This window comes from Cydia pomonella, unplaced genomic scaffold (genome assembly GCF_033807575.1).
Source record: "Cydia pomonella isolate Wapato2018A unplaced genomic scaffold, ilCydPomo1 PGA_scaffold_205, whole genome shotgun sequence".
Lineage (NCBI taxonomy): Eukaryota > Metazoa > Arthropoda > Insecta > Lepidoptera > Tortricidae > Cydia > Cydia pomonella.
In genome coordinates, this window is record NW_026907845.1 from 184,345 (window position 1) to 198,103 (window position 13,759).

Here is a 13,759-nt window from a genome sequence, read left to right on the forward strand (position 1 = left end):
TCGCGCTGTCCCTCTCACTCGCTACGCTGCGTTCCTGCTTCGACATCGCTCCTCCAGTGCTCATTACATGTTTTTGTGTTAGTCCGAGTCACACGTATTTTCGCCAAAATAGTGTTCCTCTAAATATGTGTACCTAATTGTGTTTCGATTAATGTTTATTGTGCGCTGAATAAGAAGTATAGAATCAAAACATTATTTGAACTGCCGACCGCCGTACCCTCGAACGAAAAATTGATGTTTATTCAGCTCGGCAAGTCTAGTCTCGTTTGCCATACTTACATGGCAGTTAAACTTTCAATTTGAAATTGTAGGTATATTCGTTTAGCGTAATAAACTTATTACCCAAGAAATCAAGTAAGTAATTTTTACGTTCATACGAAATCACTTACTACAACTACCTTCTTTTTTGAATAAATAAATTACGGAAAAAATAAGTATGGGGCTACAAATAGATTACAATTTGAACTTTAAATAATTGTAATACGTACTATTATAGTATTATTTACTAATATAATATTATTTAGATTTCATTTTATGATTGCATACTTAAAATGCAATGTTCACTCACAATTTTTTTTTTTTTTACGAGATGCTTTCGCGTACAGATTTAAATATACAAACCATATCTGAATAAAGTTAATATATACTAGGTAATCGTTTCACGAAAGCGGCTTTTACCATGTCCGATCTACCCTACCATATAATAAAACAGATAACAATGGTAATCCTTGCCGATTGGTAATAAGTGCCTATGAATGATAACAAAACGCGTCTTTATGCAAATGTACATACACAGTACCAACAAGTTTAATGAGCGTCTTATGATGATACCTATAGGTATAAATATACAGGAGTAATGTCAATCAATACACAATCTATAAGACATTGGAAGACTATTTAGTCTGACTGACAGTTTAAAGTGTTTAATGCCATTAATCGACGTATACAAACGGGACGTGCTATGCGTGCTCCGATACCGTGCGCCCCATGCCCCATATGAGGGCCATAGTGAATCTATCGTATGGATCATGACGGATTAGGTAGTAGGCTTTAATCGGACATCGCGGTATCGTCGAGTCTTGGGTCCAATCGATGTGGTCGCCTCCTAAATTTGATCATCAGTTAGTTACCCGCTTTGTTATTATTAGACAGCTTTGATTAACATAATATAATATAATTTATAGCGTGTGACAGAGACGGCACGCCTACGCGTCCGTTGGAAGTAGTTGGCACTCCAACTTTGCGCCTTCCCAATAGAACTAATCGAGGTCGACCTCCGGCTCGGTTTCTGACAGATTAAGCCGCAGGTCAATTTATGCTGGTCGCTTGCGCGAACACATGTTTTAGTATTGCGCGGACGCCAACAGCGCTGCGCGCAGTTAGTCCGGTAGCAGGTGCCGATGGGGATAAACGTGTGCGCGTACTCGACCCCACGACCGATCGATTTTGTAATAACTTTTTGTGTTTTATAGTACGGTGTTCATTTATTAAAATAAACCTTTTTTTCTAACTTCAGTGCCGATCTTTGTTACTTATTTCCTACACCCGCTATATTCTGGCCGCCCAACGTCTTTGGGTCTGGAAAGTTCGAACGCGCGTTCACCAAGAGTACCTACCGGTCGTGATTTGTCTGGATTTTCAAGAAAATGCCTCTCACACGTCGGCGTCGTGGTGGTAGACTCTCGTTGGGTTCACACGGGAGCACCGAGTCAGTCAACGAGAACATCACAATGAACCAGGAAGCCTTAACGACGATGTTGACCACCTTGCAACAAACTCAGAACGAGTTTTGTCAGCAACTGCTTCGCGAGGTGAGGTCTTCAACTCCGTCACAGGCCGACGCCACGGCGGCTGCCATCGCTGCTGCTGCTACATTCGCTTCAGTTAATGGTAACTTTGCACAATGTACGGCTCGTTACAGCGGCAGCAAAGAAGAGCATCTAGAAAGTTTCGTTGATAACATTGAAAGTTACAAGTCATGCTTGCATATTACGGACGAAAATGCTGTTCGCGGTTTGTCACTGCTACTCACGAAAGACGCAGGAGTTTGGTGGCAAGGTGTAAAATCACAAGTAAGGACGTGGGCAGATGCGCTCGATAAGCTACAAAGTGCTTTCGGCGAGCGCCGCCCTCCTTTTGTTATATACACAGAGCTTTTCTCGTTAGTTCAAGGCGAACAAAACACAGAAATATTTGTGTCCAAAGCCAGAGCGTTATTAGCTAAATTGCCACGGGAAGACCTAAGTGAGCGAGTGCAAATAGACATGGTGTTCGGGCTTTTAGACCGCCGAATAAGAAAACGGTTAAAAAGAGACAACATAGATACTTTTGATACATTGTTGAAACATTGTCAAAGTATTGAAGATTCACGCAAAGAAAATCATATACCCGTTGCGGCGAAAAAATCGAACGATCGTCAAAGTTCCACGGCAGAGAGCGTTTCGCCGAATAGCGCAAGGTCGCGCGCCAGCGGTGCGAGCGGCGTTGCTAGGCAAAGTGCCGCCGCCGCCGAAGATACCTACGCTTCAACGTCGCGTGCGCCGTCTTCTTCCGATCAACCTGACGTCAAGTCTCGTCGTTTGTATTGCGTTTATTGCCGTCGCGGCGGGCACAGTAAAGATAACTGTGAAAGATTAAATAAAAGTGAAAAAAGTGATAAGTGCGTAGAAAATAAGGTCGTTGAAAAAGTTAAGTGTTACGGTTGCGGTGCCCCTAATGTTATTCGGTCTAAGTGTCCTAGTTGTAACTCTAACTCGGGGGTGTCGTTTTATTCGCTCGACGTAGTATCCTGTCACGTCGACGACGCCGCTAACCCGCGCGAGCGCGGGTCGAGCGGACACGACTCGTCGCAACCTGCGTCACCGCCGCCCGACGCCGCGAAGGCCCGTGTATGGCGCGGCGAAAGTCCCGCCGTACGGCCTTGCGAAAGTGCTGCGCGTGCTCACGAGTGCTTGCGAGAGCGCGGTACCTACGCCGCCGGTCACGGAGCAGCGGCGCGCACTCCGGGCGATGCGGTCATGCTAGGGATATGCGCCGCGCCGACCGCTAACCCTTCGCCTGCGCACTGTGGAGGAGGTAACCCTACGCATCCTGTGGGTGATTTTAGGTACGCACAAACATTGTTTTGTAATAATGATAATCAGACGCTGTCTTGTAATAATGATAGTCAAACTTTATTTTGTAACAATGTAAGTCAAGTTGGTGTTGATAAAATCAATGTTTGTCAGGTAAATGTCAAAGCTTCTCCCCGCCCTCTTATGGTTATAAATATTCTCGGGGCGAGTGGCTCTGCACTTGTTGATCCTGCGGCTAAGGCTAGTGTTGCTGGTCACACGTTGTACGCTTTCCTGCGAAGTAAAGGACACCCGTTAGTGTCGTCAACAATGAGTGTTAGGTTGGCAGACGGTGTTAGTAGGGATATGACTGTATTAACCGCGGAGGTGGAGGTGACACTGAAACACAAGACAAGAAAAACTAGTTTTGTGATTTTTCCTGATGCCGTCGGTAACGAGTCTCTCTTAGGAATAGATTTCCTTAAGAATTTCGGTTTAGTCGTTGATTTTCGCGATGATCTCTGGTATTTCGCTGAAAATAGTAAGCAAAAGTATGAGTTACAGTTCGAAAGCGTGTCACCTCCCACTCTATGTGTTGCTGCTTTAGAGGTGCTTCGGGAGAACGAGGCTACGTTGCTGAACGCACAACAACGCGAGTTGCTTGCCCAGTTGCTCACTGGGAACAGGGATCTGTTTGAGCCAGGGGGAGGGCCAACTCCTTTTGCTGAGCACAGGATCGACACGGGTGACCATGCACCTATCGCGGTGCTGCCTTGTCGTGTCACACCTGCCAAGAAGGAGGTGATGCGAGCGGAAATAGAGAAGATGCTGGCGGACGATATAATAAAAAGAGATGGCCCTTACCTGGTTGTTAAGAAGGTTAGTCCGACGACTTACCTAGTCGCTGATCCTAAATCACCCGGTGAGGTTCTGGGCAAGTATCACTCCTCTCAACTGGTTCGTTATAATAGTAGGGATGACGTCCTTCCTTCTCCCGTAGTGCCTAAACGAAATAGAGGTCGTCCACGTAACCGAGACCAGAGTGTTGTGCGAGTCCATGGACGTGGGCGTCTTCATGAACTCGAGGGGGAGTCTATAGCGTGTGACAGAGACGGCACGCCTACGCGTCCGTTGGAAGTAGTTGGCACTCCAACTTTGCGCCTTCCCAATAGAACTAATCGAGGTCGACCTCCGGCTCGGTTTCTGACAGATTAAGCCGCAGGTCAATTTATGCTGGTCGCTTGCGCGAACACATGTTTTAGTATTGCGCGGACGCCAACAGCGCTGCGCGCAGTTAGTCCGGTAGCAGGTGCCGATGGGGATAAACGTGTGCGCGTACTCGACCCCACGACCGATCGATTTTGTAATAACTTTTTGTGTTTTATAGTACGGTGTTCATTTATTAAAATAAACCTTTTTTTCTAACTTCAGTGCCGATCTTTGTTACTTATTTCCTACACCCGCTATAAATTTTAAAATGAAATATATTATGGAAAGATATACTTGATTTGTGTAATATTGTGGACTCCGTCTAATAATAATTCTCCTTTCCGTGAGTACTTAGAGGCTTAGGTTTACTGTGCAACAAGATATTCATCAAACAGAAAATCGGTATTAACTGTGTTGATTAAAGTTTTAATGTAATTTTATAATGCACATTAATAAATAGTTCAAAATTAAAACACATATTAAATAAATATTTTCTTATAAATGAGATGTCGACATGGTACTATATTTGCCCCACTTTAATAGTGAAGAGGCTATCATTACTCCACAACCATTGTGTCGAGGGCTCCGCTTTCACAGCGTCGAAGCTATATTTGCCCCACTTTAATAGTGATGAGGCTATCATTACTCCACAATCATTGTGTCGAGGGCTCCGCTTTAACAGCGTTGAAGCTATATTTGCCCCACTTTAATAGTGATGAGGCTATCATTACTCCACAATCATTGTGTCGAGGGCTCCGCTTTAACAGCGTCGAAGCTATATTTGCCCCACTTTAATAGTGATGAGGCTATCATTACTCCACAACCATTGTGTCGAGGGCTCCGCTTTAACAGCGTCGAAGCTATATTTGCCCCACTTTAATAGTGATGAGGCTATCATTACTCCACAATCACTGTGTCGAGGGCTCCGCTTTAACAGCGTTGAAGCTATATTTGCCCCACTTTAATAGTGATGAGGCTATCATTACTCCACAACCATTGTGTCGAGTGCTCCGCTTTCACAGCGTCGAAGCTATATTTGCCCCACTTTAATAGTGAAGAGGCTATCATTACTCCACAGTCATTGTGTCGAGGGCTCCGCTTTCACAGCGTTGAAGCCATATTTGCCCCACTTTAATAGTGAAGAGGCTATCATTACTCCACAATATTGTGTCGAGGGCTCCGCTTTCACAGCGTCGAGGCTATATGTACCCCACTTTAATAGTGAGGAGGCTATCATTACTCCACAATCATTGTGTCGAGGGCTCTGCTGTCGTAGTGTTGAGGCTAAGTTTGCCCCACGTCATAGTGAGGATGCTATCATTACTCCACAATAATTGTGTCAAGGGGTCCGCTGTCGCAGCTGTCGCAGTGACGAAGATATATACCGCACTTTAAGTTATATGTACTCTACAATTCCACAATAATCGTATCGAGGCCTCCATTTCCGCAGCGTCGAGGCTATATGTGCTTCATTTTAAGTGTCGAGGTTATAATGCTTCGGTCATTTGGTTCTTCGGTTGCTTTGCTCCTTTTGGTCGCTTCGCTCTTCGGTCGATTCGCACTTCGGTCGCTACGCTCTTCGGTCACTTCGCTCTTCGGTCTACAGTCGGTCATTATACATATCTCAAAATGATATCGTCAAAGATATATAACGTTGCTCTACTATAACAGTGTTGATGCCAATGTAATGATTGAAGACTTTAATAGTATTGGAAGTAGCTTTACGCATGTAAATATAAGGGACTAAAGAGCAAAAATATTTAAGGTTGAGCTAACTTGTAAAAATAATGAAATATAAAGGAGGTTCTTGTTACGCTGAGGTAATTTAATAGGTGTTAATGCGGCCTAAAATACCTTAAACAAAATGTACGCAATGTCATTGCCCTTACAGACAAAGAAATGCTGTATGTAAACAACATATAGGAAAAAATATATCTGTAAACCCTTTAACCCAAATTTATGATTCGTACTTATATCACGCTGTTATATACTCCTAATAACTTCAAACGTCAGCTTTGATATGCTGTCAAGAATATACCATATCAACGAGCCTAATGTAATAAATCCGGTACAATTTACTTACGGATTCTCAGCTCCAAACTTCAGGGGAACATCGCCGCATCAAACAAGAGCTGAACCGCCGTTGATGCACTATCCCGCGACGCGAAATAAGTGCTGTAAATTGTGCAACCATGCAACTAGAGTTATGCTGCCACGTGTTGCAGTCGCTTGCGCAAAGTAGCTAGATTAATAATCGCAATAAAGGGTTGAAATCCTTTAACAATAACATTATTATTGTCTGAAATGTAAATGCTTGGGTTGTCATATTGTCTTGCTGTAAAAGAAAGCTTAAATAGTTTTCATTTTTCGTCGCAATGCACACTGTACAGTTTTATTGTAGGTAACGTTAAAAAATGTTACTCCTTAAAATGAAGTACAAGTTACAAGTCATGCCAGATATTTTGTTCACAAATATATCATAACTCAACACATAATCTACCTAAGTTCCTTGCCACTTGTTAGCGTAGTAGCCATCATCGTTCAGATACGCATAAGCAGATGAGATTAGCTATTTAGTTATAAATAATATCATATTACTATTTCTTGATCTGTGGTAATAACTAAAATTAGTCCATCTATATTTTCAAAGTGATAAGTTTCAAATACTTAATACCTACAGGATACTCTACTAGTAATTGTCCAGACTTAGTTTTAAAGTACTTACATATAGCCTTGATATTTATGGTAGCTTTACAATGAAGAAAATTCTCCTTTATCTACCTCACTCAAAGGCTATTTACCGAGGAAAGTATTGATTGCTGTATTCAAAATTAACTTTAAAGTGTCGTAACATAAAATTAGATTATATTTTAGGGTCAGTAACGCGCATGTAATATACCTCTGCAGTAGCGGGCATTCATAGGCTACGGTGATTGTTTACCATCAGGCGGGCCGTATGCTTGTTTGTCTCCGTTGTAATTACATCCAGAGAATGGTTGGTAAATTCTAAATTATACAAAATGGTTTGTTTATATGGTTACAGACAGAAAATGCCCATCTAAAACTTATTTAGAGCCAACTAAAGCTTGAAAACACATTTACACTTAATGGCGTCCTGGCTTGTAAATGACATAAAAATAGTTGTACCTTGTGAATATTAAGATATATATACAACTTTATCAATATACTACAGTGAAATCAAAGAAAGTTTTATACTTTTTTAATATTAACGAAATGAAATACCAAGAGCAATTTCACTCCTTAATGCATGACGCTTATCATTATAATATTTTATTATGCTATACATACATTTTACATTTATACTATGTAGATACATAAATAATTATTTAAATTGGATATAAATTAATAACTTCTAGGTGGTACGTTGTTCTCTTTAGTCAAAATCAATAATATCAGTATGTTCGTAACATACTGATTTGATATCGATATTTTATTTTATTTTCGCATTCAGGATTTGAATTTAAATACAAAGCTCTGAACATCTGCTAGTAAATTATATTTGTTGTCTTGGATTTGGATACGAAGTATAATTAATAATCAAACGAACTTACCTGTGAAGTTTGATTACAATTATGCGAGTATCCAAATCCAAGACAACAAAGACCCGCCCCCCATCCCCAAAAATGAAAATAAAATAGTCTCTGTTAATAACATAAAAATAACTCTGAAATAATGAGTACTGGAGGAGCGATGTCGAAGCAGGAACGCAGCGTAGCGAGTGAGAGGGACAGCGCGAACTTGTTTTTTAAATACTATAATCTCTAAAATGTGTGACTTGGACTGCACGATAACGTGTACTGCTGCTAGTAAATTATATTTGTTGTCTTGGATTTGGATACTCGCATAATTGTAATCAAACTTCACAGGTAAGTTCGTTTGATTATTAAGTATTTATATATTAAATTTATCGTTGTCTAAGTACCCTCAACACAAGCCTTAATGAGCTTATTGTAGGGCTTAGTCAATTTGTGTAATAATGGCATATAGTATTTATTTTTAAACGGGTCTATGCTGTGCTTGCTGCATATGGTGTCGTGGATCGTTAAGGAATTAGGAACCTTGGGCAAGTATTAATAAGATGTTCCAATGTTTGTTGTGTGACGTCGTCACAGGGACAAGCAAATTGTCAATTTTATGAAAACGTTTTAGATAGAATTTGGTATACCCGTGAGCGGTTAGAATTTGTGAAGAACGTCTCAATTGTTCTACATATAGAACCACCACATTTTGTTAAGCTGTTACAGAAACCCTGTTTGATCCACTACTTTTGATGCTGACTGTACATAGTCCGGTTGCTTGTAGAGTGAGGTCGCTTGGCTGTGACGTCCGCCTTCTCAATGTGATCGAGGCCAGCATACGCCTTAATCCAACAAAATTGGATCTTCATCTCCCCAGGCTCCCTGATGTAGTTTATTGTTTTGTGAACGGTATTTATATCCCGGTTAGTGCTGCTACGGTTAAACAGTGCCATCTGGACTGATTTGGAGCCTGAAAAAATGGTGACCTTCCTCAGTTTCTGGGTGGAGCATCTTAACCATGCCTGTTCGACGGCCATGCCTCCTTTATCATATAGCTGCTACCGTCAGGGTAGTCAATGATGTAGGCCGCACCGATCAGGACGTTGTGCCTGCTGCCGTCGTTGTATACAGAATGCATTTCGGGTTCCTCATATTATGCCTCTAGATCATCACGTGTGATTACCTCCGGTATTGTCAGGTTTATTCTACTTTCTGTGATGTCTGCGGGTAGAAATTCTGAGGTGCGCAATCAGCAAATCTTCCGTCGCAAGATTCGCGCAGCGCGCCGTGGCATTTGTTCCGTTCTAATTTCCACGGTTTATGCCCCCTCTTAAGGTCGTATCAAAATCAGATAAAAATCGATATCATATCAAATAATTATATTATATTATGGAATAGAATCAGCCTCATGGCTGATATTCTAATGGATGTTATAGAATAGAACACTAACGTACTAGGTAGGCATACAGGCAATGTTGGTACAATGTCTTAATGTAGCTACATGGAATGGAGATCTCTCTTGCACATTAAATGCGTAATTATTACCAACTTATACAATTAACTAATGTATCGGCAAAATTTTTATCGAATATTATTACTTTACCAAAAATATCGGCATATAACGTTCCACATATATAGTATGTATATCTTTTTCTTATGTTACTTATTTAAAAAAAGATAAAAAAATATTATTCAATCATCCATTAATTTTGTTTTGAATTTTACCTGTAATATCATCAGAGTTTTAACAGGTTTTAATTCTTAGCATAAAATATCTGAACTCGTTTTCCACAACTCGCTTACTCGATTAAAGTGCGATACAAAGTTATGTGGTACTAACGGACCTAGATCTAGATCTAATCCACTTATCCAGATTAGTCAGTGATTCTAAATCTCCATTATACACTCACAGTATTTCCCCAAAGAGCGAGCCATATAAACTTAAGGGCGAGCCAATCCCATAATACTCGTACATGATCATAGAAATAGATATACCTACATATTATGCTTTGATAAGCGTTCTTAAGGCCATACGTACATATATTATAGTATTTACCCTTGTTTGTGCAAAAAAAAAAAAACTTTTTTGGGCAAATTGTAAAAAATATGTGAATATAAACAAAATTAAGTAGGAAAAAGAAATACTTGGGACGATGTTTACTTTTTAGTTATTGTTTTTCATCATATTTTTTTAAAAATTGGTCAATAGGTAGAGTTATTTTCTGGACATCTTCCTTGGAGTTACGAAAACGTACCTATATTTTTGTTACTCAACGAAAAACTACATAATTCTTTTTCGTCCTGAATTAGGATTTCGTATTTATTCCGCCCAGAATGAAAAGCTCTTCAACCTTACCTACTAAATGTTATCAAAATGTAATGAAAAACAATAGACAACAATATAGAAATCGGCCCATTTAGCGAAACCGTTTTTATTACAAAAAGTCAAAATCAAGGCCATAAATCTTGATCTCTAAATAAATAAATAATAATATTGTATAATAATATTAATATTATAGGACATTATTACACAAATTGACTAAGTTCCACAGTAAGCTCAATAAGGCTTGTGTTTAGGGTACTTAGACAACGATATATATAATAAATAAAGAAATAACTATTATAGGACATTATTACACAAATTGACTAAGTCCCACAGTAAGCTCAATAAGGCTTGTGTTTAGGGTACTTAGACAACGATATATATAATATTTAATACTTAAATACATAGAAAACACCCATGACTCGGGAACACATATCCATGCTCATCACACGAATAAATGCCCTTACCAGGATTTGAACCCGGGACCATCAGCTTCGTAGGCAGGGTCACTACCCATTAGGCTAAACCGGTCGTCAAAATATTATATAAAAATGTGGTAACTGCTGAGCATTAAAACATTCCGGTATCGTCTTAAGAACTTTCTTGTTTGTCCCCCCTTAATAGCGTGCAAATATTGTTAAAGGAAAAGGCACACCCTTCTGTCCCAAACATTGGACGTTGGGTATAGGGCGTTCTAAATCGTACGTTTCTCATTACCGGTATTGTATTCTGATATAGACTCTCAATACCGGATATCTGGAATTAATTACCGGTATTGAAGATGATCATTTAAAAACTTCTTCCATTGGTATAATCACTCAAATTGTTGATGAAAATGGTCCGTTTTTAATATTTTGTTACACATATACAATTTATTAATGTAATCAATAACTTTTCTATCTCCTCTAAAAAAAAGTTGTGATTTCATCATTATTTAATAAAAAGAAACTTAAAAATTCAATACCGGAATCCATATTTTAAATCGATCCTCTTTAATTCCTGGAAGGAAATATCGTAAAAATCTGTACGATATTCCGGTACTCTAACAACAAATCGTATATGACATTTATTTCGGTTTATTGCGATATTCCGGTATTTCGGGATTCCGGAATTCCTATATTCATGCCTTAGTTGGGTATAGGACGTCCCCAGTTTAGAAGTTTTAAGATTGCCCATCGGATTAGAACATGATACCCTTGGCAAACTTACACAAATTACATACTAATTAGCAAGACGGTATAGTATTTCAATTTCGGCCCGCCGGGAATGACCGTTTTGTGAACCGGGATAGAAATGAGGACGTTTGAAGTTGGGGGTCGGATTCAATTTTCACTTCATTAATAATTATGTCCTCTAAATGGGCAGGTTTGGTTTGTTCGGGATTATTTCCTTGAGTATCTGCGTTTTTGTATACGAATGCAGGGAATATTTTGTTAATGTCGCTTTTGAGGAATGTTCTGAAGAAATAAATGTAGGTAATAAGATGAATTATACAAGTAGTAAAGATATACATATCATCATATGTCTTAATATGAAGAATCATACTAAAACAAAATACATATCTATGTTTTAATATTCCAAAATGAAGTCAGAAATAACTGAGTAGGTACCTATTAAGAAAGCACATATTTCGTAAGCACAAATTGTCTAGTCTTAATAAGTTTTTGGCAAAAAAATCATTTTTTTTTCTGACTGTACTTTTCTTACAACAGGCAACTAATACTCATTGAGACATTTCTAAAAACCCCAAACACAATTAGGTTGCGTTGTTTCATCCCAGAGATCCTATGGTCACCTCCTGTCTCCATCATCAGATCAGTTCGATGGTACCATAATATTGCATTGTCATCCGACTTACATAAGTATGTATGCACTCAATCGGAAATCGGGAAGTGGGTCAAATTTAGCTTCTAAGATTTGACCCATACTAACTAAAATACTAACAGGGCAAGTTAAATAAAAGCTTGTAAAAAGAGAATATGGCGTAAGCGGCAGTTCTTGATTTGATCTTAAATTATCACGATGGCTAAAATCTTATTCGTTTTAAATTATGTTTAATAAACGTATAACTTTGACGACCAGTTTGGCCTAGTGGGTAGTGACCCTGCCTACGAAGCCGATGGTCCCGGGTTCAAATCCTGGTAAGGGCATTTATTCGTGCTCCTGAGTCATGGGTGTTTTCTATGTATTTATAAATATTTATATATTATATATATCGTTGTCTAAATACCCTCAACACAAGCCTTATTGAGCTTACTGTGGGACTTAGTCAATTTGTGTAATAATATCCTATAAATATTTATTTATTTATGTATTTAGCTACACACAGAATTAATAGCGAGTATCAAATTTCGTGTTTCTAACCTAGTCAGGTATAAATAGGTCGAGCCAAGTAATTTGGGAATACCTTCGCAAAAACAAAACAATAAATTATCGAAAGAATTAACCGGGGATTTATCTTCCCTTCTATTCAATAAAGTTAACCTTATAAATAGGACAGAGATTTCATAACCGTGGAGTTATATGAGTGAATTTATGAAATACTCGGTAGGGGAGAGTTGTGAGGTGTGCTGGGAATCTCATAAGGGCTGAGATATGGGTGCCGAGATTTGGGACAAGTGGAATACCTTCTATATTGGAGTGTTGTTTTAGAGGGTACGGTTGTCTTATCGTTTGACAACAGACGTTGGGAAATTTTGTTTTTCAAAGTCCTATTTTCCAATTTAAAGGCCTCTAAGCTAGTCCATACTGACCTAACTACGCAGCAGGATACCTTGTTCGAGCCCTGCTAAGGGAATTTTGTGTGATTATTTCAGATATTTGTTCCTGAGTTATGGATGGTTCCTACGTATTTAAGTATGTAATAATTATATCGTTGTCTAGTACTTTTTCTATTTATTTATTATTATTTAGACATGCCTACATAAAAAAGATAAAATGTACAAACTAGTTACAGTAAAAATCCTACACATTTCACAGCAAAAACTTCCAATATCCATAACTTTTGGGAACGACACGAGATATTTCTTGTCTCTCAATCTACGTTCGTTCTATTGAAATGGGAATAACTCAGAGAAATAAATTTAAGTCATAGTCTAGGAGTTGCCCTTGTAGACAAAAATATATCTATGCCTGTATTTTGTTTCTAATATAATATTTTGTTCATAATAAGATAAACGTGACCAAAATTTATGAAAAGCGTCAAAAAAGAAAACGATATCGATAACAAGTTTTGATTTTTTGCTACTGTAAATTACAAGGTTTTTGTATTACATTTTCGTAGAAACTAATATTTTTAAAGCAAATGAATATTTACCTGGGATATTTATTCATTGTAGTTACCGCTTAAGTATTTTAATGTTCAATATTGATAGAAATACATATGAATGGGAAAACTTTACGTAGGCGGTTCAGTATTAAGTATGTGTGTGTAGTAAAATTTGGATACGAGGGTGGTAATTCCCAACAGCCGCAGGCTGGAGGGAATTAAAGACCCGAGTTTGCAATATTCTTACCCCCCGAGTTACACACAATGTTTTTCATCACACTTGCGAAGAAAAAACTAAATTTCAAGCAAAATAATTCTTAAATACGGTGACATATCAAACATTCGTCCGCCATTTTGTAATTTCTTG

At 38.7% G+C, this 13,759-nt stretch overlaps 1 protein-coding gene across 1 annotated transcript; it reads left to right on the plus strand.

Moving 5' to 3' along the window:
• Positions 1-1,197: 1,197 nt before the first annotated feature.
• On the plus strand, positions 1,198-4,152 carry LOC133533784 (uncharacterized). Its single transcript, XM_061872832.1, has 2 exons — positions 1,198-3,932; positions 4,054-4,152. Exons 1-2 carry the CDS (start codon positions 1,647-1,649, stop codon positions 4,150-4,152), a joined length of 2,385 nt encoding a protein of 794 aa, XP_061728816.1. The 5' UTR covers positions 1,198-1,646.
• Positions 4,153-13,759: the final 9,607 nt, after the last annotated feature.

Excerpts from the sequence above, each read along its gene's own strand:
- LOC133533784 (XM_061872832.1), top strand. The coding sequence starts at position 1,647 with ATGCCTCTCACACGTCGGCGTCGTGGTGGTAGACTCTCGTTGGGTTCA. Across the intron at positions 3,933-4,053 it reads CTTACCTGGTTGTTAAGAAG|TGCCTAAACGAAATAGAGGT; the intron begins GTTAGTCCGACG and ends CTTCTCCCGTAG.